The 21,481-nt window shown below is 39.2% G+C and overlaps 1 protein-coding gene and 2 long non-coding RNA genes across 4 annotated transcripts in view; 2 read left to right on the top strand and 1 right to left on the bottom strand.

Annotated features, from left to right (window-relative positions):
- Window positions 1–280: 280 nt before the first annotated feature.
- Window positions 281–6,079, bottom strand: LOC109044359 (uncharacterized). Of its 2 annotated transcripts, none has more exons than XM_019062063.2 (4): window positions 5,925–6,079; window positions 4,731–4,867; window positions 3,495–3,835; window positions 281–2,093 (listed from the first exon to the last, which is right to left on the bottom strand). In XM_019062063.2, the coding sequence occupies exons 2-4, from the start codon at window positions 4,816–4,818 to the stop codon at window positions 1,425–1,427; spliced, it is 1,098 nt and encodes a 365-aa protein (XP_018917608.2). In that variant the 5' UTR covers window positions 4,819–4,867; window positions 5,925–6,079; the 3' UTR covers window positions 281–1,424. The 2 variants fall into 2 exon arrangements, with proteins under 2 accessions (XP_018917608.2, XP_018917610.2); XM_019062065.2 differs by having other exon boundaries at window positions 4,731–4,864; window positions 5,925–6,072.
- Window positions 6,080–10,916: 4,837 nt separating this feature from the next.
- On the top strand, window positions 10,917–17,214 carry LOC140224219 (uncharacterized). Its single transcript, XR_011899484.1, has 2 exons — window positions 10,917–11,076; window positions 17,018–17,214. It is a non-coding gene; the product is annotated as an uncharacterized lncRNA (long non-coding RNA).
- A 725-nt stretch (window positions 17,215–17,939) lies between these two features.
- LOC140224220 (uncharacterized) overlaps window positions 17,940–21,481 on the top strand; it is a 57,363-nt gene continuing 53,821 nt past the window's right edge. Inside the window, exon 1 of the long non-coding RNA XR_011899485.1 lies at window positions 17,940–19,996. This is a non-coding gene — a long non-coding RNA (uncharacterized lncRNA). The remainder of the gene's footprint in view (window positions 19,997–21,481) is intronic.

Genomic DNA, 21,481 nt, shown 5'->3' with positions numbered 1-21,481 from the left:
AAAATGAAGTCACTGACAATAAGAAGAAAATAATGTTGATATCTCTAAGGAAGAATATCCTCGAATAGGCCCATTCAAACAAATGAAGTTATCTGCACTCAATTTTAATTACAGATAGGCTTCTTTTGCATGAAGTAGTAAAAAGTCAATATTTGAAAATGAGGACCTGCATGAGATGGAAGAACTCATTCCTTTTTCTTTTTTTGTGGCTTCCAGACCACTGTGCGATGGCTCTAGGATCTAGCGGCCGCCTAAGCCATTCAGTTGAAATAAAAAGACATTTTTAATTCAAAGTAACTGTAATTTAAGCAACACCAGTTTTTCCAATGTTATTTCACAGTGTTAGAAATAAGGATATAGATCTAGAGCAAATTTAATCCTAAGTTCTTAACACAAGTTTTATATCTAGGTCAAAAAAAGCTTTTAAATACCAGCTTTCTAAGCCTGGAAACATTCGTTGCTCAAAAGTGATCTGCATTTATACTTCAAAGCGGTGCCTTAATATCGATGGCCATAAACACCTTTGCGGTTAGGTTACAGGGTTCGTTAAAAAAAGTGAAAATTGGAAGGTAGTAATAAAAAAACACGAGCGTGAAATCGTCGCCCGGCTTACAAAAAGGCGTAACTACATCTCGAGATGAGCCCGGAAAAGCATTAAATTGTATGAACAACAGAGCTCATTGCTGAGTGTAGTTACGCGCTCATGTCAGGAAGGCGACGAAATAGAAGATTGGAAGAAAAATAGAGGAAGAGCGCAGGAAGGAAAAAGGAAGGGAGAAAAAAATCCCCTGCTCTTTCCGGTGAGGTGAGCTTGTGAACCGACTTGGGGCCCTTTATAAGATCTCTTGTCAACCTCTGGTCACCAAACCAGCGGTCAGACTTGACCAGCAGTTAATCTGCTAATCAGCCTAACTACACGGAGAAAAAAACTTCGTGCGTGGGATCCGAAGTTTAGGTCATATGGATCTCTGAAGTTTCCGGATTGACCATCTGAACACTTTAGATCTAGCTGTCGAGGTTCGGATCACACATCTGAAACTTCAGTTCTTACATCTGAAGTACTTCGGTTTTCACATCCGAAAAACTTCGGTTCTCACATCCGAAAAGCTTCGGTTCTCACATCTGAAGTACTTCAGATGTAAGAACTGAAGTTTCAGATGTGTGATCCGAACCTCGACAGCTAGATCTAAAGTGTTGAGATGCTCAATCTGAAAACTTCAGAGATCCATATGACCTAAACTTCGGGTCCCACGCACGAGGTTTTTTTCTCCGTGTACTGGTTTCTGAGAAAGAACAAAGGCTGACCGGGACTTGACCTGAAGAAAACCGGGAGTCGTACACACCTATGCTCTGGTCAGATCCAAACTACCACTTTGACTAGCGCCTGACCAGAGGTCGTATAATCGGCCCTTACAGTTGTCACCCTAGAGTAAGCAACGCGTCAGGCCGTAAACCGGCACTTCCCAGGTGAGCAAATCCCAATCGATGTTATCCTTGAAAGTTTTCGGGATCCGATCGTAGACATTTTTGATGGAAGTCCTCAGCAATGTCCCATTTTTATGGACGATTTCATTGCTGCGCAGGAACCTGACTCTCCTGTCCTCGGACAAGAGGCTCCTCTCCATGCGACGCTTCAACAAGAAGCACTTGGTTCGGAAGGGCACCATGTCGTCAACACTGTTCCTGTGAAGCGCATAGAGGTGCGTCCCTATGATCATCCGGCGGATGATCTCGTCAAGTTGAACTAGAGGGATGAGCCCACCGAATTCGGGGCGGCCTAGTATTGATGGTATATTCGCATCGTACAAGTCCGTGCGACAGCCGCCGTAACCCCTTTCGCAGTTTTCATCGCGCCCTGAGAAACCCACCGTAATGTTGAGGGGAGCCGCGAAGGGTTTCTGGCCGAAATTGATGAGATGAGGATACATCAGCGCCAGTCGCGTCGTGGTGATGGAGTCGGGCCCTGCAACTTCCGAACTGATGTTGTATTTCTTTTCCAGGCGACTCAGCTCGCTCTTCCAACCGTCCGTCATTCTTTTCAGGAGCATCTCGCTCAGGAGTTTCGGAGTGTCACTTCGGCTGGGCGACTCGCTCTGAAAAAAAAGAGTGTCGATGAAAAAAAAAATTTTAGATGTATATAAACCTACGATTAAATATAACTAAAAATTTAACATTTAGAATTTAATAATTAGAGCAATCTGCTATAGGAATTTATTTAAATTCCAGCTAATTAGGTGCCAGCACTCAGTTCCACCCCCCCGTTCGAAATGTCTGGATCTGCCTATTTACGCCATTACATCGCTAAGCAACGAGGGAGGCTACACGTAAAGGTCGTTTCACTTGCATGCTTCTATTTAGAATTATTAATAAAAATATATGAAAATGAATAGAAAAAAATTGAGTTTTTTGTAATGTTTTACCATTAGAAATGACAATAATTCCAACTACCTGTGCAAAAACTTAAAAATCATAAGTTGAAAGCCGCTGACGCCAAGTTTGTATAGTGGCGTCGAACGCAGGGACTGGCGCGCACGGCATGATTCGCTTGGTAGCGCCTAACAAGACCGCAGGATACTTCATGCATTGCGCATTCAGCACGGTGCGCACGGCGGCGCATAGTAGCGCCTTACAAATCCGTAGGATACTTCATGCATTGCGCGTATACCGCGATGCGGCCGGTGTGCGCTCAAGTCGTTCAAAAGTCTTATTTTCTTGGTGTCGAACCCATGCCGGTGCACACCATTTCCGAAAAGTTGATTTTCTGATGTTTTGGGTATTTTTATTATTTTCGGCGCATTCTGTTTATGACGAAATAACACGGTTCGCGCTATTTAAAATCAAATCATGTTTGGTGGTCCATCAAAAGTTGAGCTATTAGCTAATTTTAGAAATATATGCAATAATAATTGCGACTCAGGCCATGCTTTAATAAAAAAAAATGTGCAAGAGGATGTTAATATTTACAATTTTACCTTAAAATGGTGGACACGCAAACGTTTCAGTTGTTGCGGTTAAAACAAAAGTTACCTAACTATATATCTATGTGTCGATCGAACCGATGTCAACTGGACCGCGTTAGGCAGAAAGGAACCAAGCTACATCAGCTATTGTTAAGTTTAAGTGGGCAATTTATATTTTACGAGGAACATTTGTGCGGATTCCCTCGAAAATTTTAAGGAATTTGCCTCGTACTATGGAACATTTAATGTTTGTATTATGGTATATTTGAAAACTAATGGCACTTACACAAGCTGTTTGTAAAGTGAGATAGAAATTGTGGTTCCAAATTGCAAAATGCAATCCATTTGTTGTAGATGAGATCACGGTTGTGATTACGCCTCCAAATATGGTTCAATTTAGAAATCGTTGCTAATTAAAAATGAGTTAAATCAAAAGAAACTATGAAGCATGCAAATCTTATGCGGATATAGTTCCTTTCGATTTAATTCATTTTTAGATAGTTCCCTCCGAAATAAAAACGTATATAATTATACCTGTTCCGATAAAGACCGATTTTGCAGGGCAAGAAGATCCAGGATGTCTTGCGTAAATTGAGCGGGCGGTGTCCCGTGTGATGCTGCAGAATTGGCGAGTTTTTTCATAAAATCTGCTGGCTCAAAATCGAACTCCTCCATCATAGCTTTTTCATTGTAGTAATCCAACGGGTACACTAACCCGTCCTCCTCCAGAGGACCGCTTACACTTTTCACGTATTCAAGGAGTGCAGCGGAAGATGCAGTTTTTTCAACCACATTGTTTGTCGTTGTAGCTGACGAGTTGATGTTAGAATCTCCGCTGGTCGTTGAAGGTGCCACTGTCTTGTCTGCTGAAATTACTTTAAGAACAAATGAAGAATTAAGACGGGAAAAAGACCCCTTAAAGTTGCCCTTCAACGCATGATCTTGGCTTGGAACGCCTTCATTTTTCTGTGATACTAAAGGTTTTGACACGAAATTAGTTAAATTGCCTATCCGACTCGGACCCAACTAAAATCTCGGATTGCACCAGGCGCTCATCTGAATGTGTCATTTATTTCCGAAATTATGATTATAAAAACATAATACTATGTTTTTACGGAGGGAAAAGCATCTAGTCTAATAAAAGTCAAAATAATCAGTAAGTACTCTCTTCTTTTTCTCTTGGTTTCTGAATTTTATGCTTTTTTCTTGTATAACACTAATGGCAGTCGCACTGCCGGCGATTTATAATTGCCTGTAGCTTATGCAAATACCTTCAAGCACGAAAAATTGGATGATGCATCAGAAACTGATGCATTTTTTATCCACTGTTAAATTAGAGTTAGACTCAATGGGAAACTCCACTAAATGACGCTAGTAAAATTTCGTATCTATATTTTCAAAAGTTTTAGCCGCAGGATACCAAACCCAGCCGATCTTGGATTTTAATTGTTAATTTCTGAGCAGCAGACCGAAAAGGTAGTGCTTCCAGTTTATTTTCATTAGAAACTTCTCTCGTGGAGAGATCAACAAGTAAATTACAAATAAAAGTCAAATCTGTGTTTGGATTTTCTGCCTATCAAGTAGTCAAGTTAGGTAGGTACTCTTATACGCTTAAGAAGTGATTTTAGAAATTTCAAAAATGTTTGGTATGTTACTTGTGAAATTTTAACGATACAGCAAGTTTCACTCATGATCATATTTCTCTATTTGCTTGATAATGCATCAAAAAACAATTGTTACTATGGGGCTCCTGTAGAGTCCATTACTTACTTGAACAGATGGCAAAGAATAAAAATGGCGCGTACACATGAAAGACAAGACCTTTGCCTCGTTGAGAGATTCTTGAGGTCTGTGCCATTGTTTATCAGAGATCACTTACTCCACGGAGGAGTTTGCAAAATAAACTGCTGGAAAAAAATTCAAACAAGGTTTTATAACACACAAAAAATAAGTATTGGTACTTTTTATGATGATACCGTCACCTTCCAGGCAAAGTATCACAAGCGCCATGCGACGTTTAAAAATTTCCGCCGCCATTTTATTTTTTCACTGAGAAATTGTTGGTTGAATCTGTTCGAAAATTTCACTAAATTTTATCGGCAGCACAAAGAAAATTTGGTGTAATTTTCGGACAGCTTCGTTGAACAATTTCTCTGTAAAAAAATATAATGGCGGCGGAAATTTTTAAACGTCGCATGGCGCTTGTGATACTTTGCCTGGAAGGTGACGATACGGAAAAAAGTCTTCTCAGATTATTCACAATATGACCGGTATGTTTAGAGATCGATTTGCACTTCCTCAAGAATATCGACTAATGCTAGGCTCTGTTAATAGTTAATTTGTGTCTGTAATTGTCTGTGTTAATTTTTCCAGTTAATTTGCGTCTCCTTACCTTCGTTTATTTTTATAATTTCGGGGAATGGCTGAGCATTAGACGAAGATCGCCAGTCTACGTTTGTCTGGGCATAGTTCATGATGCCAAAACATGATCTTGGTCCCTACAGACAGTAGAAATGTATAAATCTCAGACTGGGGTCATTTTTAAGGACCAATCTAATACTTAAAGTTGAGAGAAATATGGCGTAATTTTGATGGAAATCAAAATATTTGTGAATTTAACAACATGCGCATTTATTTGAAGATCCAGAAAGAAGATAAATTATTATTTGATTAAAATATAGTTGATATGTATAATTGTGAGATAATCCTTTTAAACTTGCCCTATAATGCAATATTTCTCTGTACAACATATTGATTTTCATGAAATGAAAACCATGTTTTAAAGTTTAAATAATTGCGATCGAGTGCATCATCCTTTACTTGTACGTATTTATATGGCGATTATTTGAGTTATTTTTAAATGGTATACTAAAAACTTTGTTAAAAAATATTTAGTAAGCGCGTTCGTAATAAATTCAAGGCTGTCGAAGAGTGGATTTTTTTAAATGAAATAATTTATCTTACCTGCAGCGTCTAAACGTTGCTAGCACGAATGAAACTAAAAACAGACGTGAGATACTAACATAAAGCTGAGGTAAAATTTTATTCTCCGCGGCGTTTGAAATGACCTTTCACTTCACTGATTGTGTGAATCTCAATCTGTGATGATTATAAACCATATTACAAGATAAAATAAACTAGAATAAAAGAAAAATAAAAGAAAAATTGACCGACCACTGCGCACTGATTTCTATGTGATCATCTTCATCTGCTACAACACTGAGAGAGAGAGAGAGAGAGAGAGAGGGCTTACCTTTACTATCTTTCTCCCGACTTCTCCGGACATTATATTGATTTGCGGAAAAAACAGACGAAGTTCCTTTTAAATTTGGACACATTTCCCAGAAATAAAAAAGAGGTTTAAAAACCTTGATTACCCATGATTTTGGTTCCTTTTGACTTATTTCCTTCGAAGCAACCCCCCCCCCCTCCTAACATCAATTTATTTCTGCAAATTAACTCGTTTTGAACTCATTGACGTGAATTGCACGCACCTCCTTAAAATAACTTATTCCTTCATTTCTGCTATTGTGCAGAATTGCAAACCTTTCAACACTGATTTGAGTTTTGAAAACACGAAAAAGGTTGACGCAACAGCAGAGATCAGGGAAAATTAGTTTACGGGGCTGCATGCAAATGTGCAATCCACGCCAAGGAGTTCAAAACGAGTTTTTTGAAGTGAAGTGAAGTGGTATTGCTAGAAATACATTTTGTTGGCGGGGATTGTTTCGAAAAGAGGCAAGTTAAGGGCACCGAAATGATGGATAAATGATCTTTAATAAACAACAAATGAAAGCTTTCATTTGAATCAACTGCCAAAAACAATGATTGTGGGCAAGTGATTACTTTTTGGCAGGGAGTCCTAAAAAATCGTAGACCTCCAAACCGTGTGCCAACAAAATTAGTATTTGCATTTTTCAAGGTTGCGAATGTAGAGTTCTTCCGTATGTTATCAGCTTTCAGGAAAGTCCGAAAGCCTAATTTTGGATGAACGGTGAGCTGGTTTCCACCAAAATCTGGCATCTATATAGCACATCGCATGTGTGTATTTAAAACCACACTGCCGACAAAGAAAATGGAATATCTGCAATATCTCTCTTCATTCTTCTTCATTTTATCGAAATCCTCTGAATCATACAGCTGAAGTATTCCACATCACAGTCGTGCAAAACTGCGTGAGCTCGGCGAGGTCCGGGAATTTTTAATAGCGGCCTGATGCAACTATTCCAGCTCAGAGGATGGCCGTGTTGCATGTAATAAAATGAAGGCGTTTTGGTTTTCATGTCCGTCTTCAAACGTGTGCACAGTGCGCGCGCCTCGGTGTTACAAGTAGAAGAATATATATAAAACAATAATTTTTAGAAGAATATGAAAAATGGAGCAATACAATATGCGTTAAGAGCTCCGCGAAGAGAGATAACTCTTCCATATGTGTCACACACATATCATGCCAGGTCCCTCCCAGAACGCGTAACATAATGAATGAGTGGTCCCAAAGGATTTCTACTTGTTATGACGTTATCTTAATGAGACGCGACCCAACGATATGACTCATGTAATATATCAAGCCTATAACACTAGTGGAGTATTGGGAATATCAATGATCGATTCTTTCGGTGTTTGCACAGCACTATGACAAAGCAAAAACGACATCAGCGCTCGCGCGCAAAATGATCTCACAATCAATTTTTCACACTTCAATGCAACCGCTCTCAATACAAGTATCTGATCGCATCGTTTTTCTTTACATGCTCACGCAACTAAATAGTATTACTTGTGCCTCATATAGCCCATGAAGCTGTTTAATTTTAGATGGCTGCTCAACTTTTTCTCATTAAACGCGACATTTTTTCGTGGTATCTCATCTTTGAATTATCTGTTTTCTTAAGTGATGTTTTGTTCTATGCTTTGCGGGTCAGTCCATTTAAGATTTCATTTTCAGAATCAGACTTTCACAGCAGTTGGAAGTCAGTAAGTGACTTATATATAATATTTTTTGGGACCTTTGAACCCCTCAGAATAATTATTGGACAGTGGCATAGCTCTTTTCGGCACCATTTTTTTTATTTCTTGTGATTTTTGAGAGTTTTTGAAAAAACTCATCATTACCGTAACCTATTTACTTTGTTAGTCCAGCACACGCTAAAGAAGTGGAAACTGATCTTTTTTATTTTTATTGTTTAGTTTAAAGTCTGATAGTTCGAAATAAATACAAATATTTGGATAAGTTATGATTAAAACTTTTATTTAAACAAATTTCAATGTCAAATTCGGAATTTTTTGTTTTTTTTTGAGTTCTAAATTGCCCTACATTTGAGAGAAAAGGATGAGGTTGCATGTAAAGATTTTTCTATAAAGAGCTAAACTTATATTTTGTAATTTCCCCCTAAATTGTAAATTTACAGCTTTTTTTCCAATTTTTTTTCAAGAAAAATAAGCCGGTTACGGTAATGATAAATAGTAGCGGTAATGACTGTGAGTATACGGTAATGATTTATTGTTATGCATGACGGCCTTATGGGGTAGGATCTCAAGGCTGAAGGAAAAAAGCACTGATTTCTAAAGAAACATTGTATTAAAGCAGTACAAAAATTCGAAAAAATGACCAAACCAAATCATTTGAAATAAATAAATAGTCAAAGAAATGGTAGAAATCAAACAATTTCACATTAAATGAGTATCTCTAATAAGATCACTAAACAAAATAATTATAATAAAGGAAAAATAGGACTTTATTTAACCACCTATATAGCAAAAGAGAAAATTTCTTTGAGAAGAAATGTAAGTAACGTAAACAAAAATATCTTTAGTGAGATCTCCGAACAAAATAATAATAATAATAATAGTCAAGAGAAAATAGAACTTTTAACTAGCAAAACTAGCAATAAATAGTATAAGACTATCTCGGATCGTATTGATGTACTTTCTGGGCAGGACGGGACGGTATTGCTGGTGGTATCTGATGGGCCATTTTCTTGTACTGATTTAAACTGACTGACTTTCAGTTTTTCTTCTAAGTTCTGAAACCATTTCTCATATGGGGTTGACATTTTTCTCCAATTAAAACGTCTGTGGACAAGGAAAAGACAGAGATATATTTCAAGGTAATCTCAAGCAACTGAAATTATTCCTAAAAAACTAAAAAAGGCCGCTATAGATTCATTAAAAAAGATAGTTGGTCATAACCGAAACTCTTGCATCATTACCGTGCACCCTAGACGGTCTGGGTGGAAGTTACGGTAATGATGGTTACGGTCACGGTAATGATGGTTACGGTAATGAGAAACATTCAAATTTCGCGCCAAAAGGAGACATGGGCTTGTTGTAGGAAGGTGAGATTTCATATTTGAGGTTGGTTTAATGCCATGCGTTCATAAATGAAGTAGGTTTGATGATATCTTCAATCCTTGGTGGATTTTTATATGGTAACGGTAATGGCAGCTGAGAGTTGGACAAAACTCAATTCATCACTGTAAATTGAACGAATATTACTTTATGATTAAGTAAAAAATAGAGAGCTACTCACCATGGGTCCTCCTTCCAACACAAACATCAACGAATGTAAGTTCGAGCTGGTGCTGTCGCCTAGCAGCCGAAGTTTGCTCCAGAACAAGGGGTTACGGTAATGACACCAAATCCAGTAACAAGCACAAGATGGCAATTTTTTCGAAGACTTAGAGGAGAATATAGCTCTAAAAAGAAAGAATTATCAATTCAAAGTATGCTGAAGCCATATTTGATTTCAGAAGCCCGTGACTTTGTATATATTTGCTTGAATTCAGCGATAAAGTTGAGACTTTCGACCGGTAACAGGTTACGGTAATGACAAATGCAGCATTTCAGATCAAATTTGAGCGATAAAAAAAGAAAATTCCTGCAATTTAAGCACGGATTCGGATTCAGCGCAAAATTTTCATGAGGAATGATGTACAAAACACCATGCCATTGGGTTGGTTTTGTGAAAAAAGTAGCGGTAACAGCAAAATGAAATCTTAAATGGACTGACCCTTGCACTCTCATGGGACTGGAGCACTCTTGGTTAAACTGTACCGATCATCACAGCCAAAAATTTCAAGCGCTTTTTTTTAAAATTATCACTCAAAAAAATAGTTGGTACTGATGACAGAACCTTCTGTTCCCGGGGCTCCTGCACTTTCTTTGTTAAACTTACAATACTTTTCTGTTGTGAGAACAGAACTTCGATCCTGAGCACAGAGTGCTCTGTCTGCATCGAGTCGAGCTCCAATGGAAACAATGTGTACCCAGCCAGAAGCATCGATTGGAGAGGGCAAAGGGGTGAATTGCCCCCTCCCCTTGCATTGACCTTATAAAATTTAGGTCAATTTTGAACAATTTCAGGGCATATTTTGAGATTTTATGAAGTTTAGGCCGCACTCTCATAAAAAATGTGTTAATACATAAATAACTTCCGGTTTGATTCAGGCACTACTTCCATGTCAATATCTCAGCTCCTCGAAGAATTTCACTTAATGCATTGATACTCCATAGAGTACCTTGATAGCAAAGTGGCTATGAATATCGATTGGCTACAAGGCCGGATTGAGGGGGTGGCCACATGGGCCGCGGCTCATGGCGGCAAATCTATAGGGAGCGGCAAATTTTGAATTTTTTTTAAATATAGGTATAGAAAAGTCGAATTTAGAAAAATATAAATTCTAAACGAGAAAAGGCGACAAAATCTCTAATTTTCTGAGAGTATAGTGATTTCTACTTTTGTCGTCTTTCAGTGATACAAGAAATAGCACCTTTAATTAGTCGAGTTAAGAGAGAAACCAAACACGCAATTTGGCCTGGAACGGCGCGACTTAGAGAGAAACGATGACGAGGACTTGAGATGAAAAGGAGAAGCCCTCGGCGCAGCGATCGGCCGGCATGTAACACATATTAGCCCCTACATGACTGCACAAATACTTCACGCATTGCGGCAAACACAGTGAAGCGGGTCCCCCTTCGTCTCCAGGGAAACAAAATCTTTAGTATAAAAATTCCAAGCTAGCTTTTTATGTGTCTGTAAAAATCATCTCCAAAAGTTCAATCTAAAAATCATCTTCGTCTCTCCTCATTTGTCTTTTGTCCATTTTCTGTTAAATAAAAGGTAATAAATTCCAAATCAAATAGTTCAAGTTCTCCAAAATTTCATTTGGTGCCGAAACCCGGGAAAGTTGAAAATATTGTTCGGGTGCTCGACGTTCGACAGCGGATAACCTATCAAGTCCTTCCCCTTCCCATTCTTGCCCGGCGCCTTTTCAACGGATCTCGCTCGGAACGAATCAAAGGGACAATTCTTTACATGGCCAAAATCTAAGCTCTCCCAAAATCTCAGATCGTCAAAAAATCGGTGAAGTCATTCCAATTCTTTCCTTATTTTTCCTTTCTTGGTAGTAATAGAAATTCATAACCTCAAATTTTCATTAAAATTTTCATAACCTAGAGAATTCGAATCGTGGTGTTGTTTGATGATGGTTTGAGGTTATGTCTTATTGTTGATATCATCTGTTCGCCTCCTTCGCCAATATTATAATATTCTATTCTTTAGGAACTGTGAATTAATAAGCAGTTATGGAATCTGAATTCAATCTCGGAGTGGGAACTCAAAGTGAAACTCACTTACGGAGAACAAGTCTTGAAAATGTTTATTTTCGCAAGGCTACACGGTTGCATGCCGGTGGCCCCTTTAAAAAGTCCTCTTCTGATCCTCTTTCCATTCATTCGCCTCATTCATCTAAAAACTCGTTCGCCACTCCTCCCGAAATCACAAATAATCCGTTACTTAAAAAGCGACAAATGCTGTTAAATAAAATTCAAAGGATCGTCAAATCATTACGGGAAGTAACAACCGACAATGTGAATGAATTTGATTGGTCTATTGAAAGGTTGAAAAAATGTCAAGACGAATTTGATCTGATTCAGGACGAAATTGTCATGAATTCGGACCATCTGGAAGAAGAGGCAATATGGCAGGGAAAGTTAGATGACTTGATTGAGGAAGGTCAGAAACTCTACTTACCCGCGAAGCATGCAGCAGCTTCTATTGTCAGTTCTTCCAGAAACTCTCCAAAGCCTTCAATGAATCTTCGCTCTCATCTTAAATTACCAAAAATCGAATTACCAAAATTCGATGGTAAAAGTTTATCTGATTGGTCTGTTTTTCGAGGTTTATTTGAAGTAACGATTCATAATGCGACTGAGTTGACGAAACAGGAAAAGCTTCAATATCTTTTAGCTCAATTATCCGGGGATGCGTTAAATCATGTTAAAAACTTAGAATTTACCAGCGAAAATTACGACGTTGCTTGGAAATTGTTAAACGAATATTATAATAGTCCTAGAAGACAAATTACTCATCATTTGGTTAATTTCTTGGACTTACCTGAGTTAGGTGCTAATAACGTCTCTGTCTTTTTTACTAAATTGAGAGAAAATATGCAAGCTCTAGAAGCATTAGGGTATAAATCAGAAAACTATGGGTTGTTATTGATTGTAATTCTGTTACGGAAAATGAATAATTATCATCGAAGGAGATTTGAGGATTCCAGAGACGATAAGTCAGCAATGCCAACAGTTGAGGAACTTTGTACTTATTTAAAGGACGAATTGTCTCAGTATTTGGGAGCTTCTTCCACGTTCCGTCAATCTCAACCGCAACCATGTAGAGCTCCAAAAAAGGAACAGCCACAAATGATTTTGCATAATTCTAGTAAAGAAAATAAAAAGGGAAGTTCTGATTCTAAAAAATATCAAAATAAAGTTCAAAATGCAAATCCGTTGGAAGTTCCTGAATGTTTTAAATGTCCGCAATGTCCAAACGCAAATCATGTAATTTCTCAGTGTCAAAATTATAGAATGCTATCTCCTCAGGAAAGAAAGAAAGTTCTTGAGAAATACAAACTTTGTTTGAATTGTACCTCGAAAGATCATTTTGTAAGTTCGTGCAAGAGTAAAAGGAAGTGTAGAGAATGTAATGGATCCCATCATTCTTCAATCCATGAGAATAGAGGCAAAACTTTCTATACTCAGTTGTTCAAACATGAGCAATCAAATGATGAACCAGAACGATCTTTAATAAATCACGTAAAAACAACCAGTTCGATTTTACCAACAGTTAAGGTATTATTAACAAATGAAAAAGGGGATAAAATCATCGTTCGAGGATGCATCGACACTGGCGCAGATCGTGGTGTATTGACATCACAGTGTTGCCAATTGCTCAATTTGAAGCCTAAAAGAGGTGGAGTGACGGTCTCTGGGCTATCAGGAAATGTAGTGGAATCATTCGGATCAGTGCAAATAAATATACTAAATAAAAATGGTAAATTAGTAGCGCCTAACTATCCGGTGATTGTCGTTCGAAAAATAACAGATCCTGTTCCGTCAGTTCTTTTAGATCCAAAATTAAAAGAGGTTTTGAAAAATAGACAGTTAGCGGATGATTCTTGTGAGAAGGATGCAAAAATAGACATTCTATTAGGAGTAGATATTTACGCAAATATAGTGACTGGAATTCCAGAACCCCTGGGTCCGTCTCTCCCTTCTATTCTTCCCACTGTGTTCGGTGATGTGGTTTTGGGACGCAATGGTGGAGAATTCTCCGCCTTACATTCTAAACCTTTACTTCTGAATTCAACTGTTTTTATGGTAAATGTTGAAAATAAAAATGAGAATAATAATTTGAATAAAATAATGGAAAAATTTTGGACAATAGAAGAGATAAATCCTCCAAAAAAGGCAATGACACCAGAGGAAGAATATGCAGAAAAATATTATGTTGAAACGACAACACAATTGGAAAACAAAAAGTATCAAGTCAGGCTACCTTTTTCAGAAAACGCAAAAAACTAGGTCAGTCCCGCAACTTAGCCTTAAAACAGTTTTACAAAATGGAAGCTAGGTTGCAAAGGGACACGGAAATGAAAAAATTGTACACTAAATTTATGGAGGAATATCTTAATAACGGTTTTATGGAACCGGTCAACCCTCCTCCAGAAAATTCTCAACACTTTTTCTTGCCACATCATGGAGTGTTGAAAACTGACTCGACAACTACGAAATTGCGAGTAGTTTTCAACGCGGGGATGAAAACCAGTAATGGTGTTTCTTTGAACGATATTTTATTACCTGGACCAGCTCTTCAATCGGACATAACGGATATTTTAATCAAATTTCGTAGTTATGCAGTAGTTTTTCTCGGGGGATATTAAACAAATGTATTTACAAATTCCTCTCCATCCTTCAGATCATAAATATCAGTTAATATTTTGGAGAGCTGAGCCCTGGTTACCTCTACAAGTTTATGCTCTAACAACGGTTACTTTCGGCATTAATTCGTCTCCATTTTTAGCTATCAGAACTATAAAACAGTTAATTAAAGATCATGGGCATAAGTATCCGAGAGCTGCAAAGGCACTTTCAGACGCTTTATTTATGGATGACTTAGTGCATGGGGATCAAAGCCCAGAAGAAGCACGCTCTTTATTAATGGAAATTATAGCTCTATTAAGTGAGGGAGGTTTTTATATGCGAAAATGGACCTCTAATGTCCCGTCAATTTTAGCTGATCGCCCCAGTGCAGATTTAGAAATGCCGAAAGGAAATCCGGAAAATCCTTATTTTAAACTTTTAGGAATTATCTGGTCTTCAATAAAGGACACATTTTCATACAAAATTCCTGATTTTCCCCCAGCAAAAACAAAGAGAGATATCGCTTCACAAATCGCATCAGTGTTCGACCCTTGCGGTTGGCTGTTGCCAGTTTTTGTGAAGGGCAAAGTCTTCTTACAAGAACTCTGGCTTCTTAAAGTAGATTGGGATGATTCTCTCCCTCAGGATGTTCTAGATCGGTGGCATCAATTTACGCAAACTCTTCCAAAACTTTCAGATATTTCGATTCCAAGGTTCTTAGATAGACATAAACAACCTACTCAAATACACATTTTCACGGATGCAAGTGAAATGGCAACGTCATGCGCTCTGTATCTCCGTTTTGCTCCTTCTTCAACGGAAGATAAAGGTCAGGTTCATTTGATAATTGCTAAGTCCAAGGTAGCACCTTTGAAGAAAGTGTCTTTACCGAGATTAGAACTAGTAGCTGCAAATATGGGAATGGAGTTATTGCGTCGTCATGCCACTACTCTGGAACATTATGAGGTCAATAAAGTTTTTGCATGGACTGACTCTTCAATTGTTCTTTCTTGGATTCAAACTCCAACTTATAGACTAAAAACCTTTGTAGCAAATCGAGTAACGTCTATTCATGAAACTCCGTCGCAAGTCATCTGGCGTCATGTCAAATCGAGTGACAATCCCGCCGACTGTGCGACAAGGGGACTCTCCCCTGAGGAGTTATCGACTTTTCGGCTCTGGTGGTCAGGCCCTTCGTGGCTGGCTGATCCAGAGGAGACTTGGCCAGTCTCAAATCTTATTCTCCCCTCTTTAAAGGCGTTGCCTGATGTGAAGTCACCCAGGCAAATTCTCAAAGTTCAAGTCGGGAAGGAGGAGGTCTCTGTCCCTGCCCCCTCTCCGCAAACTTCTATTCGTCTACCAAGTCTATCTTCCTGGACAAAGGTCGTCCACTCTCTAGCATATGTATGGCGTTTCGGGGCGAGACATTTCGTGTCAAAAAACCTCGAGCCCATCAAAAAAGGGTTTTTATCTCTTTCAGAGATAGAGCACGCAGAATTCCTGCTGCTCAAGTTAATCCAAAGGGATACTCTTAGTTCAGAAATTCGCAAAGTTCGGACCGGAGAAAAGTTGTCTGCAAAATCCAAAGCGATTAAAAAATTGAATCCTTATTTGGATCACAGAGGTTTACTTCGAGCCGGAGGGAGATTAGAACATGCTTCATTACCGGAGTCATCGAGGTACCCGATTATTTTGTCTTCTAACCATCATGTGGTGAGATTATTGGTTCAGCATTACCACATTGACAATCTTCACGCACCTCCTCAACTTTTATTTTCGTTGATCGTGCAACGTTTTTGGATTTTGGGTCTGCGAAATTTAATCAAGTCAATCGTGGACGGTTGTGTGGTGTGTTTCAGGGCTAATCCTAAAAATCAATTTCCACAAATGGCACCGTTACCATCATTCAGAGTACAACCCAGTCCACCTTTCTATAAAACCGGTCTGGATTATTGCGGTTTTTTTCAATGTCAAAGTTCACTTTTCTCGATTTGCTCGGGTTATGCCTGTCTATGTTTGTGTTTTCGTCTGCATGAGCACGAAAGCAGTGCATTTGGAATCAGTCTGTGATCTCTCAACAAATGCTTTCATAGGTGCCTTGCATAGATTTGTGGCCAGAAGAGGTTTGGCAGCACATATCTATTGCGATCAGGCGTCAAATTTTAAGGGAGCAGTAAATCTTTTTCAAAGGCTCTTGTCTCCTTCAAATTCTGAGTTAATTCAGTTTTCTCATAAGGAGAAAATTGAATTTCATCTCAATGTCCCTACGGGGCCTCATTTGGGAGGCATCTGGGAGGCAGTGGTGAAAAGTTTCAAGTTTCACTTAAAACGAACGTATGGTCTAAATGTTCTCACTCAAGAAGAGTTTAATACTTTGATCGCACGGATAGAAGCTGTTTTAAATTCTAGACCTTTGACTGCTCTATCATCAGATCATAGGGATCTTTTAGCTCTCACTCCGGGTCATTTTCTGATTGGGCGTCCTTTGGTAGCGCTTCCCAATAAACAATATGATCCAGATGATCCTCCTATTCTTAGAAGGTGGCATTTGGCTGAGTTATTGGCTCAACAGTTTTGGCGAAGGTGGCACATAGAGTATCTGCATACCTTGCTGCCAAGGGGAAAATGGTGGGAGAAAGAGGAATCTCTGAAAGAAGGACAGCTAGTGGTATTACACGATCCTTCTACTCCTCCTTTACGGTGGAAATTGGGACGAGTTATTGAGCTGCACCCTGGAAGAGACGGCCAAACTCGGGTGGTAGATGTTCGCACGGCTTGTGGAACACTTCGTCGTCCAGTAGTGAAGTTATTCCCTTTACCGGTTGCCGAGAATTTAACCAACTAATCCTTGTTTTCAGGAACATGTCTGGTTCAAATTCCGATAATAACAACAACTCCACTACGGTTCAAGATCCTATCCCTGCTCCCACTCAATCTCAAAATCCCACGGCAACGCCCGATTCAACTTCTCCTTCCTCGGCCAAATCCTCCCAAAATTCAACCCCCTCAACAAGACCCAAAACGATGGCAGAATTCTATGGGAAACCAAATCCCAGATATGTTTATGTACCGCCAGGACACGATCCCCCTAAAAGTTGGGACGATGTCACATTTTATTACTAAACAACATCGTTTTAAAAAAAAAAAATTCAATTTTAAAAAATTCAACATACGTCTTAAATACAACGTTCTGAAAATTCTCCATATTGCCATGTTTTTCCGACCTTCCCTTTCCCTAATCCGTTCCCTTTATTCTGGTTGGTCTTTCAGATGTCGACTAGGGAGCGAGTTACCGGTCTCTTTTTACAAATGACGACGTGTATTAGTTGCAAAAGAACTACCACAGGCCCGTTCTGGAGCTGTAAACGCGACCACGTGCAATGTACTGCTTGCCAAGGACGCGACTCGAGAAGGAGATGTCCTTTGTGCAGAAACATGCTCAGAAGAAACAGGTTGCTCGACCGTCTAGAGAGGGCAATCTTCGACGAGATAAGGATTTTCCCTGGTCCTCATCAGGATCAACCATGAGTCTGCAGTTCAGAACTTCCGGGAAGTTCAGGGGGGCCAGAATGAAGCGGGTCCCCCTTCGTCTCCAGGGAAACAAAATCTTTAGTATAAAAATTCCAAGCTAGCTTTTTATGTGTCTGTAAAAATCATCTCCAAAAGTTCAATCTAAAAATCATCTTCGTCTCTCCTCATTTGTCTTTTGTCCATTTTCTGTTAAATAAAAGGTAATAAATTCCAAATCAAATAGTTCAAGTTCTCCAAAATTTCACACAGTGCGATCAGCGTGAAACGCATAGCGCCTACAAGACTGCGTGAATACTTCACGCGTTGCGTCAAACACAGTGCGTTCAGCTGCAGCGGTCGGCGTGAAACTCATAGCGCCTACAAGACCGTCGGAATACTTCACGCATTGCGCCAAACACGGTGCTGTCTGCGCGACGCAGCGGCGGAAGTTAAAATCATTAATCCACATTTATGTTTGTTCTTGAATAATTTTTACGTTCATTTCTTATGAATGGAAGGCCTTGTCCACACAGAGATAGGTTTACGAGACTTAACTTTGGCGCGAAGTTCCGTGAACTTTTGCTAGTAGTGTTGACAGGGTTTTCCCAAAAAATGTGTTCAACACGAGTAAACGCGTCTTATGCACCCCTCCCCCGCTGGCACGTTCATTTGATGGTTTTATTGATGTTTCAAAACGAATGCGAAGGGGCAAAATACAGGCGGCCCACGGTCGGCAAGTAGGTAAATCCAGCCCTGATTGGCTCCGCCATCTTCAGCTTCATGAAGCTCTTTAGGACCCAAAAATGGTGAGCGCTGTAAGTAAACAGGGTGTCTAGCATCAGGATTTTCCCGATTCTATCAGGATTAGAGGTCAATCAGGATTTATTAATCCCGATTTCATCAGGATTTGAGGTAAAATCGGTCGTAAAATCAGGATTTGAGAAAAGTCGGCCGTCCGATCGAATTTTATTTATCGAGCTATTTTTGTGAAGTTACATTCGCCAATTTTTCTCCGAAAAAAATCAGGATTTGATCAGGATTTTGAACAATTATGAAATCAGGATTTATCATTCAAAAATCAGGGAAGATCAGGATTTCACCAGGATTTTTCAAAATGAAAAAAAAAAACTAGACACCCTGTTAAATGTAAATACAAAATCATTTAGAATGTAGTTTTATGTGCCGATCGCAACGAGAACTTGACTCAAGTGCATTATTACGACGTATTTACATAGTTTTACGGCTAATCGTGTGCTATTTTCGAGAAAAATCATCCTGGATATGCTAAGGTCGGCAGCAAGTGCGGGTAGTGATAACTGAAAAAAGTTGCGGATGACCCTCCTCCCATTCTCAAAAACCAGAATAAAGCGCCGCCATTTTCGGATAGGCCTGCATCGAAAGTGGAGGGGCGTCATGTGCATACTCTCTCTATCAATCGGTACCCTAATACTCCAGACCAGTCAACGAGTATAAAGCTAGTCTTTTAGCTTAAGGTCTTAAAATATACTAACTAACTACTAATTAACTCATCCTTGAATAGCAGATTGGCAACACTGATCCCCCGTAGTCATGCACCATATTATTGCTTACCGAATTGAAACTTAATAATTTCTCTGTCATTCACCCCTCCTTCCTCTCTTCCGCTACTGCCCATTGTCTTTAGCCAGGACCATCGACTGCTCAAGCGTTAAACACCAAGTGCAGCTCAGACGAGGAGGGTATCTTGGTTCTATTTTCAATTGGAAAAATGAACGAATGATATTGAGAGTGAAATTGAGAAATGTCATGGTCCGTTACTGCGTGGGTACCCAAAGCCGCGCTTCGGTCCGCAAGCCTTGTGCACTCTCTTCAAGCAAACCACGCTGATTCCATCTGTAGCAAATAACCAGTCATCTGTGTCCTCTTGAATACCTTTCCGCGTACTGTCTACTTTCCGTGATATTCCTGTTCCGACCCGCACTTTTTCTCAATATTACTTCGGAGTCAGTAAACTTTCGTTAGTACTAGTCGAAATGAATGCTCCGTCCAAAGTTGTGCTGATTGTGCGTCGGCCCTAATTTTATGAACGGAGTGAAATCGTATGAGCGCAAAAGTGTGCTCAAGTAACCGTGTGTTTGTTCGGTGCAAAATGAGACCTTCATTGAACCAGTGTCTGTTGATTTCCAGTTTATTCATCTTAGTTCTACCGTCAGAAATTTACTCAGCTCATCTTGGCCCGTCTCGGACCATTCCTAGCCACTGGTTTGATAACTACCCAAGGTCCCTCCAACTGGACCCAAGTCCACAGGATATCGAGAGACGGGACAAAGATTTTGCGATTCATGGACGTAAGTTGTTTTCTCTCTCTCTCTCTCTCCCCCCCCTCTCTCTCTCTCTCTCTCTCCCCCTCCCTTTTTAGGGCTCACTTTAATTAAACGTCATACACTACTAATCGATGGCGACGTGCGGGGAGGGTGTGTTTGACAATTTTACGGGTTTCTGTTCGGGGCGCAATCTATTTGTCAGGAGAAGGAAACAGGCTAATCTAGATAATAATAAAATATTTTATTGTTCAAGTGATTTTCTCTTCAATTATGCTTGTTTTTACTTTACTTGGGAAGGAAGGAAGGAAGGTGCGTCAATGACTTTGTTTTGCTGAGGTGCCCTCAAATAAATGTATGCGCCAACCAACCAACCGACAAATTTCTACGTTACCACATTTCGGATCGTAGGTACACGGGAAGCTTTACACTGCCATGTAGGTAAATTTTTTTGAAATAAGTAAAGTCAAGTTGGATCTGAAAATCGAAATTGCAGTTTCCTGAATTACAGTAAATGCTCCATCGTGTCCGTATGTTTACAAATCCAACAATTTTTGTTCCCGTTGAGAGTATGAAGTTGGTTGATAATGTATGACTCAAAAAACCAACGATATTTTAACAAATAATGCTGGTTTTTTTTTCTCCGAAACGAAAATAAAAAATTGAAACTTTCAATAGATTTTTCTTAAAAGTACGTTTTTTGAGCTACAGATGTTAAGTCGTCACGGGTCTAGTTTGGTTTGAAAAAATGAGTCAAGTTAAATCCGTATAAGTTTGGATGTAAGGAGATTACCTCAGAGACCGCGGGATCTGACGGTACTTGAATGGATAGCCAGCGCGCCTTCAATCGAGTAGATATGCAACAAAGATAACCTTCGAACAGTAGTGGTTGCATCCACGCTTACTTCAACGTTTAGTCGCCTCAGACATTGACCACCACATTATTCACAACATCTAAATTAATGATACGCATTATGAGGATGCATTTTAACTCAGCTTTACCTTAACCCACAAACATGGCAAGTAAAACCTTGAAAAAATCGTTTCTCGAACTACGTTTTTTCAACTGACACCTTCCAACCGTCATAACTCGCCAGTTTGATACGACGGATACGAACATTTACGATGTGTCAAAACCTCCCATCTTCCTCCTTCCAAGGAGTTATACGAATACCTCCATCTTGAGGTTTTTGGTATTGATATCAAAAAACACGATATTCGCGGGCAGTGAAGAAAACGCTAAGCAGTATGAAGTAGTACAAAGAATTTTACTAAGCCAAATGGTGTCATATAACATAGTATTATGATTACATTCTCATAGTTATAAAACTTAAATTGTCAATATTTAACATAGATTTCCAGCATTTAGCATCTATTGATATGGGCCTTATTATGATATCATTTGGAACCTGGTGCCAAGTTGCGTTATTCTATTTCCGTGCCAATTCCAGCTCCTGATGTCTCATTTTTTAGTGACCCCTCCAGCAGTCGAGCGACAATAATAGAGTTTTT

Source organism: Bemisia tabaci, chromosome 3, assembly GCF_918797505.1.
Source record: "Bemisia tabaci chromosome 3, PGI_BMITA_v3".
Taxonomy (NCBI): Eukaryota; Metazoa; Arthropoda; class Insecta; order Hemiptera; family Aleyrodidae; genus Bemisia; species Bemisia tabaci.
Note: the sequence above shows the minus strand (reverse complement) of the source record. Positions and strands in the feature narration are given on the sequence as shown.